Source organism: Anolis carolinensis, chromosome 1 (assembly GCF_035594765.1).
Source record: "Anolis carolinensis isolate JA03-04 chromosome 1, rAnoCar3.1.pri, whole genome shotgun sequence".
NCBI lineage: Eukaryota > Metazoa > Chordata > Lepidosauria > Squamata > Dactyloidae > Anolis > Anolis carolinensis.
In genome coordinates this window covers 331,949,779-331,969,179 of record NC_085841.1, presented here as the reverse complement: position 1 = coordinate 331,969,179, position 19,401 = coordinate 331,949,779, and the positions used below count along the sequence as shown (strand labels likewise).

At 38.6% G+C, this 19,401-nt stretch overlaps 1 protein-coding gene across 2 annotated transcripts in view; it reads left to right on the top strand.

The window, feature by feature from the left end:
* sptlc2 (serine palmitoyltransferase long chain base subunit 2) overlaps positions 1-19,401 on the top strand; it is an 85,070-nt gene that overhangs the window by 13,156 nt on the left and 52,513 nt on the right. For both annotated transcript variants that reach the window (XM_062968351.1, XM_062968352.1), the window contains exons 2-7: positions 2,332-2,526; positions 10,050-10,204; positions 13,002-13,150; positions 13,330-13,454; positions 17,695-17,788; positions 19,266-19,371. In XM_062968351.1, the coding sequence (XP_062824421.1) occupies positions 2,332-2,526; positions 10,050-10,204; positions 13,002-13,150; positions 13,330-13,454; positions 17,695-17,788; positions 19,266-19,371 (824 nt within the window). The remainder of the gene's footprint in view (positions 1-2,331; positions 2,527-10,049; positions 10,205-13,001; positions 13,151-13,329; positions 13,455-17,694; positions 17,789-19,265; positions 19,372-19,401) is intronic.

The following is a 19,401-nucleotide window of genomic DNA, read 5'->3' as shown; positions in this document are numbered from 1 at the left end:
TCCTCCGGCTGGAAGATGCGAAGGAGGAGGAGGCGGCAGAGGGGGATGCAGAGGTAGCCATGAGCGCAGCAGCTCCGCGCCCTCTTCTGCATGGAGCCTGCCCTGCTGTCCGCCGCCTCAAAGCAGATGGTGGGAGCCTTTGAGCTCCTCAAAGGTAAACAAGGAAGGCGTGGGGGGAAGAAATCTTACATTGGAACTTCCTCCGGAGCCTGCCTGCCTCCCTCCCTCGAGGCATCTTCTCCATGGCCTGGCCAAGCCTCTGGCTTGGATAATAGCCCCCCCCCCCTATTATCTGTCAAATTCAGTTATCCAAAATTGGGCCCATCCGTTTAACTCGCTTAAGCGGAGCTCTACTGTATATTAACCTATGTAGCAAGCTGCCTTTGGCCCCATATTGGGAGTAAGGCAGATGAGTTAGATAAAAGAGAATGCGGGAGGACAATCTAATAGGCATGTGTGATCCATAAAAAATGGTTTAAACTCCTTCCAAAAATAAGGGTGCTGGCACTTCGTTTCTAAAGTATTTCCTTATTTTGGGAGCTGAAAATTTCAAAACTTTATGAAACTTCAGAATCTTCGTAAGTACTTCGTTAATGGCGGGGTGCAATTGCGCAATAGGGAAAATATCACTGGCAGTGGAGAAACTTCATGGGCTTCTTTCGCCCTCGTTTTTGAGCTATCCTGATCAAAATTAGCTCACCAAATTTCAGAACGTTTAGATGATGCACTGATTTTTTTAGGGAATTTTAAAAAGATTTAATGAAATAAATTAAAAAATATTAAAGAGGTATCTCCTTGATTTAGAGAATGACACAAGGTAATAGGGGATCATTCCCCTCAACTTTGTGGAATTTGGTGAAAAAGGAATGCTTTGCCTGCAATGTAGGATATAATATGGAAGGGGAACACAAACAATAATCAGGGCCCTTACTGGGGCTGCAGGTTTTGAGTAATGTTTTAAAACAATGTGAAAAGGTAACAATAATACGGAAAGGGCAAGCAAACCACAGAGGGATTTTTCCCCAGGCTAGGTGGTAATGTTTGAACTTCCAGTTTATCCAGACACTGTTTTTAGAATTTGATATATTGATCTCAAGCTAATGGGCAAAGTTGTGGAATTTGGAGAAAAAGGAATGCTTTGCCTTCAGTATAGGATATAGGGAAGGGGAACTCAAACAAGAATAGGGCCCTTACTGGGACTGCAGGGTTTGAATGCTGTTTTAAAATAATATGAAAAGGTAATAATAATATGGAGAAGGTAAACAAATCACAGATGTTTTAATTTATTCAAATACAGATTTTAGAAACTGATATATTGATTTCCACAAACTACAAATTGATTTTCACAAACTAAAAATCAAATTAAAAAGACAAATGCCCATCCTTTTAGACCCAGCAACACACTTTAACGAAATGAATCCCACTCACACTGCCCAACAAAAGAGATTGTTTTTCACTCTCCTGCAATTCTTTCTCTCTTTCGCTCCCTCTTCCAACACTTTCTCCCTTTCTTCTTTCTTTCTCTTCCTCCCAAAATCGCTCTCTCCCAATATCTCTTGCTCTCTCCCAAAAACATCAACTCTCCACCATCCCTTACCCTGGACCACTGAGGCTTGCTTGCCATACAGTCGGGTTTATAAAGGGTAATGGCAACCGGATGTGCTGATAACCCCTCCCCCTGCTTCCAGCGTAAGTCCTTATTGGCTGAGAGGCAAATCTACTGTTAGGCTTTGCCTCCCAGCCAGCAGGCTTAATTGACTTGCATAGTTATAGTTGAGTCATACATCCAAAGCCATCACAGCAATGGCTTAAAAGCTTCGAAATATAAATGTTACGGTGGACGCTCGCATGCATGTTGGAAACCCATTCGGATGTGCTAATCTTCCAAATAAATATACAACTTCTGAGACTTCCTCTTCAAACTGCAGAAGCCTACAATCTAGTTTGATGTGGGAGGGGGTTCCACAATCTTAGAACAGCAGTCAAAAATATCCACATCAAGTGTCCTGGTGATAATGAACTAAGAAACTGCCATCCTCCTGAAAGATCTTTAAACTGAGGCATATAAATCATAAGTGCTGTTTCTTTTGTTTACATTGATCCAATTTTATAATGTTTCCTTTGAAACTGGGACATTGCAGCCTAAATAAAGAAATAGGTGTGATCGTTATAAATAGTTTATGGCAGCAGATTCCAGGTGGCTTTGGAAAAGCTTTAGGGAGTAAAACATGACTTTGAGTGTATGCATTATATCTACAGGAGAAACTTAAAAGTTCACTGGAAGTTGATTGCTGTTATGCTATTTTAAAAAATTGTTTCTTTCTTCCTTAGATTCACCATATCACTCAAAATGGAGGCTTATATAAAAGACCTTTCAATGAAGCTTTTGAGGAAACACCAATGCTAGTTGCTGTACTAACTTATGTAGGCTACGGAATCCTCACTCTTTTTGGATATCTTCGAGATTTTCTGCGCTACTGGAAAATTGAAAAATGTCATAATGCAACAGAAAGAGAAGAACAAAGGGTAATAACTTTTAGTTATCTAAATTGTGGATTAACCATTTTCCATTGAAGAGATGCTGATCTGTTAAAATGTTCTGATTAAGCATGTTTTTACTTGATTTAATCTGTATTCAGAAAATGATGCACTAACTGTAATTCAGATTAAACAATGACTTGTGATGGAGACTAATTCAGTGATGGCAGAAATTTGGAATGAGTTTCACTAAACATAGCTGACAGTCCATTGTGAAGCCTATGCCATGGTTGTAGTAACCGTGACAAAATCATACTTCTCTGCCACCATTGCGTATGTATAATGTCCTCCAGCATAGTTGTCTAGGGATTGTCTACTCTCTGACTAAAAAAAAAAAAGTGTGTGTTCACTTAATAGCTTTCTATGAAGAATTTACACAAGACAAAGGTGTTTGTATTTGCTTTAACTCAAGTAAGGTCGTTGGTGCAGACCCAGATAATGTATGTAGGCTGTTTGTGTTATTGGATATATTTACATTTGTGCAGTCTGAGGATGTGGACAGAATCCTTGGAAAAGTGAGAACAATCACATGTGTACTGGACCTATGCCCTTTGTGGCTCATAAAAGTTGTTAGAGGGAGAACTGACCAAGTGAGTAAGGGAAATAGTGAATGCTTTACACTGTGAGGCCATTATGCAAGAAAATCTCCCTGAACCCCATCATGCTGAAAAATTATCAGCCAGTTTCCAATATCTTATTCTTAGCTTTATTTCTAGAGAGGGTGGTGACTCATGCCTCTAGAAGTTCCTGGATTAGATCCATTTCAATCTGGCTTCACTTCTGGTCATGGGAAGGAGGTAGCTTTGGTCATCTTGGTGAATGACCTACTAAGAAAAGGGAAGAGGGAGTGTGTTCTTGTCGGTTCTGCCTGGCCTCTGTGAAACTTTCAGTACCCATGGTTTCATATTGGGCTGCCTCTTGGGACTGAGACATGGTTTTACAGAGGTTCTAATTCTTCTCAAAGGGATAAACTCAAAATATGGTTATTGGAAATTTTTGTTCAACATCTTGTTCCCCATGCTATTAAACATATGCACGAAACCAGTGAGAGAGATTATTCAGATTTTGAGGGGTTCCGTTTTACTAGTGTAGTGATATAAATCTGCCTCTCTTTTATAGCTAACTAGCTGTGCCCGGCCACGCGTTGCTGTGGCGTTGTCTGGTGATGTTGGTGAGAACTTGTTGAGGTAGTGGTGGTATTGAATGTCTGTTGTATGGTTGTCTTTATGTTTAGTATGCATTTGGTTGTTTGTGTACTGTGAAAGTGGTGAGGGTAGAGGGGGGTCTATGTCCTTGTGTAGTATTGTATAGTATTTATACGTTGTCCATGTGTTGTGAATGCTTGGATTGTGTCCTGCTGCATAGTAGAAAGGGTTGGGCTGGATGGCCCTTAGGGGCCTCTCCAAACTCTTGGATTCTATGCTATTATCATCATCATCATCATCATAATCTTAATCATCATTATTATGTAGAGGCTGGATGGCCATCTGTCAGGAGTGCTTGGATTATGTCCTCCTCTTCTTCTTCTTCTTCTTCTTCTTATTATTATTATTATTATTATTATTACTGTTATTATTATTGAGAGGCTGGGTGGCCATCTGTTGGGCATGTTTGGATTGTGTCCTCCATGGCAGAATTGGGTTGGACTGGATTACCACAGTAATTATTTCATATTACAGTAGAATCTCACTTATCCAACATTCGCTTATCCAGTGTTCTGGATTATCCAATACACTCTGCTTTTTAGTAGTCAATGTTTTTGTAGTCAATGTTTTAAATTCATTGTGATATTTTGGTGCTAAATTTGTAAATACAGTAATTACAACATAGCATTACTGAGCATTGAACTACTTTTTCTGTCAAATTTGTTGTATAACATGATGTTTGGTGCTTAATTTATGTAATCATTACCTAATTTGATGTTTAATCGGCTTTTCCGGAATCCCTTCTTATTATCCAACATATTCACTTATCCAATGTTCTGCCGGCCTGTTTATGTTGGATAAGTGAGATTCTACTGTATATTTATAAACTTATATTATCTGCTTAGAACTGGATTATATGAGGCCCCTTCTACACAGCTATATAAAATGCACACTGAAGTGAATTATCTGGCAGTGTGGACTCAAGATAATCCAGTTCAAAGCAGATAATACAATATTATAAATGGGTAATATAGCTGTGTGGAAGGGCCTTGAGTCTACACTGCCATATAATCCAGTTAAAATCAGATAATCTGTATCTTATAGGCAGTGTGGAAGAGGCCTGAGGCCTAACTGTGCCTGTCCCCTGGGCTGAGTAGGTTGCTAGGAGACCAAGTGGGCAGAATTTAGCCTTGTAACTGGCAGCAATTGGATAAAAAACAATTATTCCTCTCCCACTAATTAGGACTTTATTTTTCTTTTCTTTTTGTTGTATGAACGTAGAGGCATGGATGAGGGGTTGTGTTGCCACGTTTAGTGTTTCTGGGATGTGTAGTTTTGTTGTTTTGTCCTAGGCCGAAATGTTTTTATCCTTTTATATATATAGATTCAATACTAAACAAATGTGTTCTGCAATGAACTGGATGAGAGTAAATGAATGGAAGATGAATCCATATAAGACAGAAGAGCTCTTGGTCAATGGAAAGGCAGATTTAGGAATAAATTCTCATTTGATGATGGGTGAAGTTATACTCTATCTGAAATAACAGGTCTGCAGCATGGGATTCTCCTGGATTCAAACTTGAGCCTGGAGGTTCATGTTTTACCAGTAGCTGAAACTGCATTATACAGTTAAAACTAATGTGCTAGCAATGACCATTCCTGGAAAACATTAGATTGGATTATAGTGACACATGCTTTGGTCACATGCTGCTTGGGTTGCTATTGTATCTCACTCAATATGGGGATGTCTTTGGAAACTGTCAGAAACCACAATGCTTCAAAAATGCTGCGGCTAGAGTGCTGACTGGGTCTGATTATAGAAAGTACATTTTTCCCGATAGCTATTGACCTGTTACTGGATGCAGTTCAAAGTGCTGGTTATGACATATTAGTTGTTAGGTAAATAACTTGTTAAATAGGCATTTAGTTGTCAAGAAGGCTTATCAGTAGGTTGTGTAGAACAATTTTCTAATATGGTCCATGTGCTGCACTTTGATTGTCTTTATTGCTTTTAAGGTTTTTTTTACTGTTTTGAATTATAGACTTTAAAACTTTTGATCATCAGGTTTTAAGTTTTATTTTGTATTAATTTTGTTACAAGATAATTTGGGTTCCATGTCCAGAGAAAGGCATATAAAGCTCTTACAAAGTTGATGCAATAAAATAACTATGGAACAAAGCTTTTCCCATCAAAGGATTGGTTAGTGTACATTAATACCTTGCTCATAACTAATAGGGTTCCCACAGGTGCATTTTTATTTGGTCATCCATCCTGAAGGATTACATCGCTATCATGTTGAATTGGCAATTGCTTGTTCTTTATTGATGTAGGTATACAAGGTACTTGAAATTGGATCTTTCTTAGGCTTGTAGCTTGGGTACTTCTGTGGTAGACTCAAGACTGATTTTATTCTTTGCAATGCTGCACTCTAAAATTATAAACCTAGAACCTTAGGGGAAAAAATGAGGAGAACTATGGATTTTTGGTTTATTCACATGAAATAAAGTGAAGTGGAAGAATTCAGCTTCTTAGCAATTTGCCCAAGTGACTAATGCAGGAGATCTTTTGGATGATCTCTGCTTCTCCTGCATTGAGCATCTGACTGTGAATTAACCACTAAATATGACTCCCTCCCCATGTGTTTTTGTTTAAAAGTTACAAAATTTGGCATATTAATCAAAACCAAAGTAAGTTTTCATTTTAAAATATTACTTGAATAGAACAGAGCTGATGTACCAAGGATGGCTACAAGCTCATAAAAATGAGAGAGAGAGGACAGATATATATTCCTTCTATTAAAGGGAAAGGCAAAACCTGCAGGGAGTGTTATGGATAGAAATTTGCAATGTATGTTAAGCACCTATGGTATATCGTTTGGCATATAAGCAATGCTTAGCCCAAGTTTGCTCTGTAATATTGCTAATGGAAAATCAATTTTAGCATACATTTGCCCTGGCATATTGATGATGATGATAGTGATGATAATAATACATTTTATGTATAAGCCATGGGTTATAATACAGTCAAAAACATGAACATAAAATATATACAATAAATTACATAAATAAAAAAACAAAAATATAAAATGCACAAAACAGATACAGAATTGACATATAGAAGTAATAGACTAAATCAAAACTCATGATTGAAAGTTGACTGGGTAGGTCTGCCAGAAGAGATTGGTCTTCAATTGCATTTTAAATTTTGACAGCTTTTTTAGCTGCCAAAGGATGGATGGATGGAGATAGATAGATCCATCCATCCCTTGGCAGCTAAATAAGCTGTCAGAATTCAAAACACAATTTAAGATCTATCTATCTATCTATGAGAGAGACTGTGTGATATACTGGTTTGAGCATTGGACTATGCCTCTGGAGACCTCTTTGAGTTCCTGCTCAGCCATCGAAACCTTGAACAAATCACACATTCTCAATGCCAGAAAACTCCATAATAGGGCAGCTATAAATGACTTGAAGGCACACAACAACAGTATATTTCTACTTTAAAATAAAGTCCATTAAATTCAATAGGACTTTCATATAAATATGCGCAAGACCACAGTAACTGTATTTGAACATTCTTTATTGCAATATGATTCAGCTGGAAAATATACCATTTTCCAGAGTTGTCACTCAACACAACAGTGTTTACATGCAACTAGCAAAGGGAGGAAATGAGACACATTGCCTAATACTGATTTTACTGGAAAGCAACTTTGAAGTATTGGCTGGCTGCTGGCAAAAAAATTGTTCACTGATACTTAAGTGAATGCTACAGTGAAATACATCAATAAATCTTATTAAAGGGTGTTTAGAGTATTCTTTTCTGAACCTTGTAAAAGAGGTCAGTGTAATGTTTGGCATGAATTTGATATTCATGTAAGAAAGAACATGAAGCTTGTATGCATCACCAATACAGAGAGATGTAATCTAGGAGCCGCCAGGTCAAGTTTGCATAGATTTCTGTTTTATCCTGAACATTACTGCCCTTGAAGGCACACAGTTACTCACATAATGGTGACATATAAATTTTAGTGTTCCTGAGAAGTAACATGGTAGAAATGACTTTTCTACATACTCATCTAAGAATATAATTACATGTTGTGATTTGGGGTTTTTTTTGGGGGGGGGGGAGGGAGGTTAACGTGTTTCAAAACTCAAAACATTGACAGAGGCTAGAAATTGATTGTCTGTCTTAATTAATTTTACTGTTCCATCAATGCATAAACAATCCGGTTAGCACCAGAGTAGTACTGGCAATGAGGAATAGCAGGTTCAATTGTATTTAGTAGTGATCAAGTCCTATTTTAGTGTGTTTTTATATTTCTTGCGGCAGTGTGCATCCAACATGATAATTAAAAAAAAATAAAACAGACTGAGTTAGATCCAGAAAAAAGAAAGAAAAACTCTGTTTAGTCAGTGGGCTTTCCTACCGTGTTTCCCTGAAAATAAGACAGTGTCTTATATTATTTTTTGCTCCCAAAGATGCACTAGGTCTTATTTTCAGAAGAAGAATTCACATTTATTGTTGAACAAAAAATGAACATTTATTATATACTGTACAGTAGTTTTCATCACAAACCAACATAACCAAACCAGACAAACTGTGACTCCAGTCAAGAATTTCTTGTTATTACCATTATTTCCATGTACAACTCGTATGTACATTTACCAATCCTGCATGCTCTGGTGTTTTGTTTGGCAGGCGCCGAGCATGCTTCCAAACAAAAACTTGGCTAGGTCTTACTTTCGAGGGAGGCCTTATATTTAGCAATTCAGCAAAACCTCTGCTAGGTCTTATTTTTTGGGGATGTCTTATTTTCGAGGAAACAGGGTAGGTCCCTTTCACCAAATCAAAATGCTAACTTATTCAAAACCACTAATGAGAGTTGGTGGTCCCTCTAAAATGGTATGGGGTGGGGCAACAGGATAGAAAAAAAGCAACAGTTCAGTGGAACTACCTTAGACAAGCTGAAGTGTTTTTCTGCTTTCCCATCACTGAATTCAAACCACTGGTTTGGAATTAAATAGTTCCCATAAGAGCTTTTGAACATTTGGCTGCATGCGTTTTGTTATTACAAAAGACATGCAGATAAAGGAAGTAAGATTTCTTTCTAGACAGGTAGCAATTTTAACCTCTTGCAGCAAAGCCTATGCGTTAGACTTAATTATTTTAAGATCACTTGCTTCAAGGCATAGCCTATTGTCCTATATCTGCTTCTTCTGTTAGTGTGACAATTCATGTAATAATGATGGGATCTGGATTTTTTTTTAGTGATGGTGATATATTTTAACTAAAGTAAAAATGATTTCTGAGTAAATATATGTAGAGTTGATCTTGAACAAATGTCTATAACTTTCTGGAAACAAGGCATGACAATTGGAAAAATAACAGTTTTTCTATTAGTTGGACAAGGAATCCATACTGAGAGTTTTGTGGCATGCATTTTAACAATTTAAAAATTGTACTCCCAAGATGCTTCCATCTGTGCATAGCGAATGATTAGGGACACATCCTCTGGATCCTTCCTGAGGTGATAACTAACTAGTCTTCTAGTTCTAGTAGGAAGCCTCTGATGGTATAAAATACTGTTATCTTTTGTGTTATTTATAATGCTGAAATTCAGAAGTTAGCTTTACCCTCAGCCCTTTGGGGTACTTCGAACACAGTTTTAAAATGGGACAAGTAAATCTGTATTTCCTTTAAACAAGGTTATTTTTTAAAGTGAACCTTAACAGCTAATGCTATTCAGAATCAGAAAATGTCATAGAATGATACATTTTATTTAATTATTTAAAAATTAGGATTTTAAGGTTAGAATTTCCCAGTGTGTGAAAGAAATTTTTTCATCTCCTGGGATCACTGAAACAAGAGAAATGGAATTACAGGTTCTTAAGTTTTCTGTTATTGCCTTCAAGATACCTTTGACATATGGCAAACTTTTGAATGAGAGACCTTCAAGAATACTGGTCATCAAATGTCCCAATCATCAAACTGAGAGTCATGGTTTTTATATAAATAGTCCATTTGTAAAGCAGTCTTCCTCTTCTCCTACGTCCTTCCACTGCTGAGCATCACTGCCTTTTCTACACTCATGTTGTCTAATGAGGTGTCCAAAATATAATAGTATAGATGTTCTACTATTATTCAAGATAAAGAGATTCTGGCAATCACTTATATTTGTGTGACATCTCCAGTAAGGGTTCTTGTTTAATCACATGGGAGATCTGCTCTATTCTAAGTGCTAATTGATTTGTAACGATGAAAATTTAGCAGCGGCAGTCAGTAGCAAAGTACTACTTATCAAGTTTGCAGGGGGAGACTTGACACTTTTCATTATTCTAATACCTTTGCCATATTTTCAGGACTTTGTCCCTTTATACCAGGATTTTGAGAACTTCTATACAAGGAATCTCTACATGCGGATTAGGGATAGCTGGAACAGACCAATCTGCAGTGTACCAGGAGGCAAAGTAGACTTGCTAGAAAGGGTTTCTCATGACTACAATTGGACATTCACGTAAGTACCAGGCTTTTGAAAGGTTCAAAATGGCTAATCCTTAGGGGACAATACTGGGGATTGGAATTTTAGTGTTTTTTGTAGCATAGATATGCAGCTGTTGTCTTAGAACAGGGGTCCTCAAATTTTTTAAGCTGAGGGCCAATTCAGAGTCTCTCAGACATTTGGGGGGGGCTATATGAAGAACATTTTTAATCAACATAAACTTGATAAACAAAGGTGTAGGCCTGCTTTTGGCTGATGAGATAGTCAGGTTAATTAGGATTGTTTTTGTGGTGTGCCTTCAAATCATTTTAGGCTTGGAGCGATCTATAAAGTTTAGGGCGGGGGCTGGGTAAATGCCCTTGGAGGGCCGCATCCAGCCCATGGGTCTTATTTTGGGGACCCTTGTCTTAGAACAACATGAAGCTATGTTAAAGAAGTTGGAAACCTTTTTTTCCCTTCTGTAGGATTCCAAACACTTACTGGACTCAATGCAAAGTAATTTCCTTTCTAGATTGCCCATGCTAAAAATCTCAGTTCAGCTGTTCTTTGACTATGCAGAATAGCTGAAAAGGTTGAACTATGGACAGTATTTGTAGAACAGACATCTAGGTTAGTAATGGTTGTCACATTTAACAGAAGTGATGTCTTGTTCAAATTATGTTACTTGTGCATCCTCCTTTGCTTTGATAGATGTGTTTCAGTCCTCTAATGTAGGGAGCAGGCAGATAGAAGGTTCTGGAGAAGCAGACAGCAATGCAGGTCTGCCTTTCTGTTAACAAGTCCATTCATTCCCCTGTCTAGAGCATGCTAGAAATTCAGTTCTGCTTTATATGCAGTGTGGCTTTGTCATCAGTGAAATCGTACAAAACATTCTGCCAGAAATACTTTTACCATAGAAAGTAGTCACAGAGTATCTCCAAGTGTAGACTTCTGTTACCTTTCTTGAGCAAGGCTTATGCACTAGCAGTCAGGTGCAATAGAGATAATTTAATATCTGAAGGGCCTGTTGACTATTTCAGTTGTTTATCTGTAGTAGAGGAATACATCTTCCCGGTGTCTGGGAGTTTCTGAAAATATATCTAGATGGTTTTGCTGTGGGATGCAGTTAATTGAACATACCTACCAGCCATTGTCCTTGTCAAGTTTTTTCAAGAGTTTGGTTAACATACTCTTAAAAGAGACTGGGTTTAGATCAGCTAATTGCAGCACTTTACTGACTACCAGATGCACTTCCTTTGTGTGCCTTGAGGAAATGCTTGAGGAAATGACAAATATTTGATACATATAGTTGTTTTGATGGGAAAAGCCTTTTAACATTACCAGAAAGAAATAGCAAGATTTTATTTTAGATGCTTTCAGTACTGTATTTTAATTTTTTTAAAGCTTTCAAAGAACATCTGCTAATCTACAATATGAAGGATTTTACATATTTTTCTGAATAAAGCTAATTATGTTGAAAGATGCAAAAAAAAAACCCCATTAGTTATAATCTTCAAGCACAATGAAAGAAGTCTTGCTGAGTTAACCAAACTGTGAAATAGCGAGCAGTACTTATGCAAACCTATATTTTGTTGCTTTAATATGTCAAATCTTTAAAAGACTAATGTGCTGTACTGGAATGCTTAAATATTGTTCGTGATAGTTTTACCTCTAAACTATGTCACAAAATGGCTTTGAAGCTCTTGGGATTTTAAAGTAGTTTGCAGAATATCATGTATGACTTTGTTTAGTTTCTAGCAAACTGAAAACTATGTTAGATACACATACCGTAGTTTTCATTTCGGGCTTACCACCCCTTTATAAATGTGAAGAAATGCTAAAGCCATTGAGGAAAAGTTTTTATTGTTTGGAAGAAAAAACAGAAGTTTTCAGAAAAATTGAAGCAACATTACAAGAGCACTCCTTACAGATTAAAATTGCTTTGTTAACTTTTAAGAACATAAAATGTGTACTTGATAATTTGAGTTGGCATTAAAATGTCATGTTTGATATATTGAAAGTACAATTATAAGTTTAAGTTCTTATTTTTTTTTCTTCCAAATAGAGCTAGAAAGTCCTGATCTGTATATAACATCTGTTCTGTAAGGACCTTGTTTGATTTTTCCAGTTTATGAGAATCAGTCAAATGTAAGGACAGGCACAATCAGAATTAGTAAACTATGTTGTCTTCTCTAGTTGAAGTAAACATAAAATACTCATGTCCATAAAATGAACAGAGAAAAGAAACTGGACCAGGTATTGTGATGTTTTGCACCCATGCTTCTGATTTAAGAGAACTGGCTTTTAAAAATTGTGCTGGTGACTTGTAACATAGTTGTCCCCATTGGCAACAACTGTATGCTTCCTGGAAACATGCAGTAGATTGGCAGCTGATGGGTCAGTATTTGTGTACGAAGCATGCTATGCATAGTCTTATATAGAAGTCTAATTTGGACATCATTTCTAGAAATTTTGTGAATTGAGAAAATTTCTGAAAATTCCTTGGATGCTTTTAAATAGAGGCTGGATGTCCTTTTGTCGAGAGTTGTCTGATTGTGTATGGCAGGGTGTTGGACTGGATAGCCCTTGTGGTCTCTTCCAACTCTATGATTGTAAATGATCTTAAACATTTTTATTCATTATTCAGAAAAAATATGCTATACTTTTTCCCTTCAATTTTTCTGGAAAAATAAAGAAAGGGAGATATTTTTCTCCACCAACATTTTGTTTTCCCTCAAGCCTTTTCATTTCTCTTTCTCAGATATTAGTAACCTAGTTTGCGTTTTTGAATCTTTCCATATTCTAAAATACTTTTTTTATATATAAAAAACAGGTACACAGGAAAAGTGATAAAAGACATAATTAATATGGGATCCTACAACTATCTTGGATTTGCAGAGAATGCTGGACCTTCTAAGATTCCAGTGACCAAGGTTCTGTCACAATATGGATGTGGCATGTGCAGCACAAGACAAGAAATGGGTAAGTCCAGATGACTAACTGGGCATTAGGTATATTGAAATGGCCCAAATGTTGCAAAACTTTATATGACAGCTGCACTATCTTCAGTGTTTGAGCTACTACATAGCATCAAAACAACCTCTTACAAGCATAATAGGGTTTTTTAACCTTCTTGCACTAATTCCTTTCTTATTTAACAGGAAATGTGGACAAACATGAGGAGCTGGAAACTTTACTGGCCAGATACCTTGGTGTGGAGTCTGCTTTGGCCTATGGAATGGGATTCGCAACCAATTCCATGAACATTCCTGCTTTAGTTGGCAAGGTATGGATGGTTTTAGAGAGAGAACCGACTTAGTCCTGCTCTCACAAGCTTCCCTTGGTACTGTTGTATTTATTTAATGGGCATTTGGTTGAAGGAACAGAAGCCATAATTCCAGGATAAATCTATCTCTGCTAAGAAAACATTGTCCCTTAAAAAGAATAAACAAGAAAAAAATCCAGATGTCATAAGGTGAATGTGCACATAGGGTCTGCTTTCTTATCCTCTCAGTGTGACGAGTAAATATCAATGTAGCTTGAGGAGCTGATGAGTTTGATTCCCCTTCATTTCAGTCCAAAATTGTATTATGTATATTGATCAGGTAAGAATTCTACCATTGAAAAAATGTGTGGAGAGGATTTTATAGTCATTGTTTTCTTGTTTTAAGATTCATTACAATTATTTTTTCCTCTTCCATTATATTTATTCAAAACAATTACCAATTACTGTAGTCCTTGAAGTAGGTGAACAGGGTATGGTTGCAGAACAAGTTGTAAAGCATCCAGATGAATAGACTACAGAATGCTGTAAACACTTGCATATATATAAATATATATATATAGTCAAAAGACATTGCGCTAGTTGTTATTTGTGAGTTTATACATGAATGGTCAAGGCTGATTCCTTACTTCTTACTACATTCTTATTTTGTCTCACACACATATTTATATTTGGACAAATAAAGGTAATTGCTATTTAAGTTCATTTTTGAATGGTTTTAAACTGTTCATTATTTGCACATATCAAAAGAAATGTCCATCTACAAAGCTTTGTGACGAAATGTCTCATATGAGTGCATTGTATCTTGTTTCTCTTTCTCCTATCACAAATTGCCAGCGCTGGCAAACATTCCCCCACTCCTTTGTTAGTATGCTGCTTAGCACCCATAGGTGTAAAGATCTACTCAGTCTTACCTAAGTGATTGCTTGCTCAGATAAGAACTCAAATATACAGTAGTGTTCCAGTTATCCGACATAAAGAGGCGGGCCCAATGTTGGATAACCAAAACTGTTGGATAATAGGGAGGCCCTAAGGCTCCAAGCTGGGGGCTTGGCAAGGAGGGAAGGGACTTTTGCACACCATGCATGGAGGAGCCCCTCCGGGGGGGGGGGGGGGAGGCCAAACTCGAGAGGCGCCCTTTGAGCAACTTTTGAAAGGGAGGCAGGCTCCGAAGAAAATTTTAATGGAAGTTATATTCTCCCTGCGCCTCGCTTGCTCACCTTTGAGGAGCTTGGAGGCTCCCACCAGCTGCTCCGAGGCTGCATACGGCAGGGCGGGCTCCATTCAGAAGAGAGCGCGGAGCTGCGAGGAGGCACGGGAGGAAGCCACCACTGCCACTGCCGCTGCGCTCATGGCTGCCACTGCGTCTGCCTCCTCCGCCGCTGCCTCCTTCACAACTTCCTGGGACAGCCCAAGGAAAGGAGCGCTGCTGAGTCGAAGGGAGCTCAGGAGAGGGAGAAGGACTTTTCTCTTGGGCTGCCCCAGAAGATGAGAAGGAGGAGGAGGGGGAGGCAGACGCAGAGGCAGCCATGAGTGTGGCGGCAGCTTCCTCATGTGCCTCCTCACAGCTCCACACTTTCTTCTGCATGGAGCCTGCCTCGCTGTCTGCCGCCTTGGAGCAGCTGGTGGGAGCATCTGAGCTCCTCAAAGGTAAGCAAGCGAGGCGCAGGGAGAATAAAACTTCCATTAAAACTTCCTTCGGAGCCTGCCTCTCTCGAGGCACCTTTCCGCAGCCTCAGTTTCAAAAGTTGCTCAAAGGGCGCCTCTCGAGTTTGGCCTTCCCTTCTGCACCCCTTGGAGCGAATCCTCCATGCTCCTCCATACATGGTGTACAAAAGTCCCCTCCTTGCCAAGCCCCCGGCGGCACATCGGATAATATGGCGTGTCAGATAAGCGGAAGTCGGATAACCAGAACTCTACTGTATATCCAACAATTAATTGAAATATTTAGATTTGGTTCCATAGGTGCACTTCTGTTGGCAATTTAAAAATTGCCATTTTCATATGTAAGCTGGAGCCATAGAGCTGTCAGAATTTAAAACAAAATTAAAGATTTACCGTATCTCTTCTAGCAGGCCTATTCAGTTAATTTTAAATTATGAATTTTTAATTTGCATTTTATTTATATTGGTGTTTTAATCTTTGTTCTATGCCTTTGTATTTTTTATGGTCTTATATTTTATCTGTGTATTTTAACTATGTTGTAACTGAGGCATCTGCTTATTGTTCTACGGATTTTTTTCAACTTATTTTGCCCGAGCACATGGACAAGATCTTGGAAGGAATGAAGGCGACCACCTGTTCTCTGCACCCTTGCCCATCCTGTCTAATTAAATTGGACAGGGGGGACTGGCAGAGTGGTTGAAGGTGCTGATGAATGCCTCCCTGACCCAAGATATAATGCCATTATGTTTCAGGGAGGCAATAGTAAAACCTCTATTAAAGAAACAGGCACTGGATCCCACTCAGCTGAACAATTATCAGCCAGTATCAAATATCCCCTTCCTGGGCAAGGTTCTAGAGAAGTTGGTGGCCTCACAACTCTAAAGTTGCTTGGAGGAAATTGATTATCTGGATCCATTTCAATCTGGTTTCAGGCCTGCTTTGGAACAGAAATTGCATTGGTCGCCTTGGTGAATGATCTACGAAGAGAGTTAGACAGGGGGAGTGTGTCCCTGTTGGTTCTCCTGGGCCTCTCAGCAGTGTTCGATACCATCAACCATGGTATCCTTCTGGGTCACCTCTCTGGGATGGGATTGAGAGGCGCTGTCTTACAGTGGCTCCAATCCTTCATGGAGGGGTGGACTCAGATGGTGGTGCTGGAGGACTCATGTTTGATCCCCTGGCCTGTGGCTTGTGGGGTCCCTCAGGGCTCCACCCTATCCCCCATGCTGTTTAATATCTACAGGGAACTGGTGTGAAAGATCATCTGAAGTTTTGGAATTTGGTGTCAAATTTATGCCAATGACACCCAACTCTATTACTCCTTTTCACCCAAAGCCAAGGATACTGTCCTAAACCCTTGCCTGTCATCAGTAATGGACTGGATGAGGGCTAATAAGTTGAAGTTAAATCCAGACAAGACAGAATCACTCCTGGTCAGTGGGAAGGCAGATCAGGGCATGGGGTCGCAACTTGTGTTGGATGACATCACACTCCTGAAGTCGTCGCTGATCCTGGAACCCCCAGGTGTCAGAGGTGGCCAGGAGCACTTTCACATCACTAAAATTTGTGTGCCAGCTGTGCCCATACCTTGAGACGCCAGATCTGGCCATAGTAGTCCACACCTTAGTTACATCCCATCTGGATTACTGCAAGTTTCTCTCCATGGGGCTGCCTTTGAAGATAGTTCAGAAGCTGCAACTGGTTCAGAGATCAGCAGTCAGGTTACTAACTGGAGTGCCATACAGGGAGAGAACTACTCCCATGCTACTACAGCTTCATTGGCTGCCGGTCTGCTTCCGGGCTAAATACAAAGTGCTGGCTATTACCTATAAAGCCCTAAATGGTTTGGGCCCAGACTGTCTGAAAACCACATCTCTGTATGTAAACCAACATGGTCATTGCGGTCTGCAGAGAGGGCCCTGCTCTCGGCCCCACCTACGTCTCAAACGCTGTTGGTGGGAACGAGAGAGGGGGCCTTCACTGTGATCACTCCCCTCTTCTGGAACTCCCTAAAGAAATAAAAATGGCCCCTTCTCTCCTTTAAAAAACTTTTGAAAACCTATTTATGTGCTTTAGCCAATGGAGAGAACGACTAGAACATCTTAATATACAACCTCGCTTTGATACTGGAAACCCACCCTGGCTTGGTTGGCTGCTGTAAACCATTCTATACTTTTAATGCATTTTAGTTGTTTAGATTTCATTAAGTTGTAAATGTGTTTGATGAGATTCATTATGTTTATTTAAGCACTTATTTTTTGACTAATTATTATAAGTTTATAATGATGTTGTTTTACTTATTGTATTGATGTGGTCTATCTGTTTGTCTGTTTTTTATTGTGGCATTGAATGTTTGACACTTTTTGTTTGGAAACCACCCTGAGGGAGTTAGAGTGGGTTATAAATAAAGTTTTATTAGTATTATTATTACCTGGGCAACAACTATATGGTTGGAGAAGCAAGAGGTAGTCTACAGGAAGTGTTCAATTTTTTCACCCAATAGTCATCTTAATAGGAGTTTGTGGTTACTTATGGCTTTCTCTCTGGCTCAATCCTTAGCTATTGCTTTCTTGTTCAGGGTTGTCTCATATTGAGTGATGAGCTGAATCATGCATCTCTTGTACTGGGAGCAAGACTTTCAGGAGCAACAATTCGAATCTTCAAACACAACAGTGAGTATTTCCCAGCAGGTTTATTTATTGCCATGAAGTAGCTGAGTAGAGAGAAGCATGCAATAATACGGTTGACTCTTAAGATGAGATATACTCCATCAGTAGATACAGTATTAATGATGTTTTCTTTGAAATACTTCTAAGGAATTTTGGTAAGACTCTATCTTGGTCTACATTTTTAAATAGTATAATGGAAATAATGGGGCCATGTATCGGGGAAGCTACATTCTGATTAATGGGAAGTAATACATTAATTTGGGGTGGGATCAACTCCTGCATTGGTTAAACATTTTTATAGCCTTTGAGATGAAGTGTGTTGCAGCTCTGAGCACAAGGATCAAACAAAAATTACCTGCGTCCTTGTGGCACCCTGGAATATTTTCCAAAGTGCCCCCATCCCCCCGGTAGTATTCACATCTCTAGTGCTATTCTATTCTAGGTAGCATTTTCGTAAATGTGAAAGTCATTCTGCCAGTGGTGAAAGTGATAAAGAGCAATATTATAGAGGACTCTAATAACTGGTTAGAAATTGTCGGCGTCCTCTATAATATTGAGGTTTGTGAACTATCATCCGTCATCCAACATGTATTTGAAGAGACATTGAAAGCAACCTACATTCTTTCAGACGTTCTTCCTGCAACCAGGACATTTAGGAATGCTTGCTCTATAAATAAAGTTTTTTTCCCCTTAGCATATTGAGTTTCACCAATCATCTGGATTTGACAGGTAAGGGTTGGATGGGCAGATGGCATATCCATAGATCATTGTGGGGTACTCTAGATAGTAAGGGATAAAGAATTGCTCAGTAATATATCGTGATCAGAGATCATATAAAAGGGGAAACTCGGGGATGTTAAAACAAGAAATTGCCAATGACTACACATAGATCAATTCATAATTAGGGGTGAGCAATGTTGTGAGGAGTGACCAAGTTATTTCTCTCACTCGTCCTATTTATTTACTTGTTTATTTCCTTATTTACTTATATGCTGTCTGTTTGTCAAAACTAATGGCACATCTACACTGTAGAATTAATGCAGTTTGACTGCACTTTAATTCTCAAGGCTGTGGGATCCTGGGAATTGTAATTTATTGGACCACTAGCAGTCTTTGGCAGATGAGACTAAATATCGTTTAAAGCGACATCTTTAGCTCAATGCTATGATATCATAGCATTGAGCTATGTCAGTTAAAATAGGGTCAAATTGCATTAAATCTACAGTGTAGTTGCATCCTTAGACAAATGGCCAAGCATCTGGCCATATTCAAAAGCATATAAACTACAGATTTCATGTCAAGATGCAATTTTGCTTTCAGGGGTTCTCAAATCAGAGAAATCCAACATTCTATCTCCAGATGAGAAAATATTGCTTCCTGAGTAATTACTCAAAGTAAACTTGCATGTAGTAATATGTTGATGGTTCTGTTTTTACTCAACATTTCAATGTCCTTTGGAATTGTTTTCTTTCATATACAGATATGCAGAGCTTGGAAAAATTACTCAAAGATGCCATTGTGTATGGGCAACCTCGCACACACAGACCCTGGAAGAAAATTCTCATAATTGTTGAAGGCATATACAGGTACAAGTATTTCTCCACTACCAGTCCCGA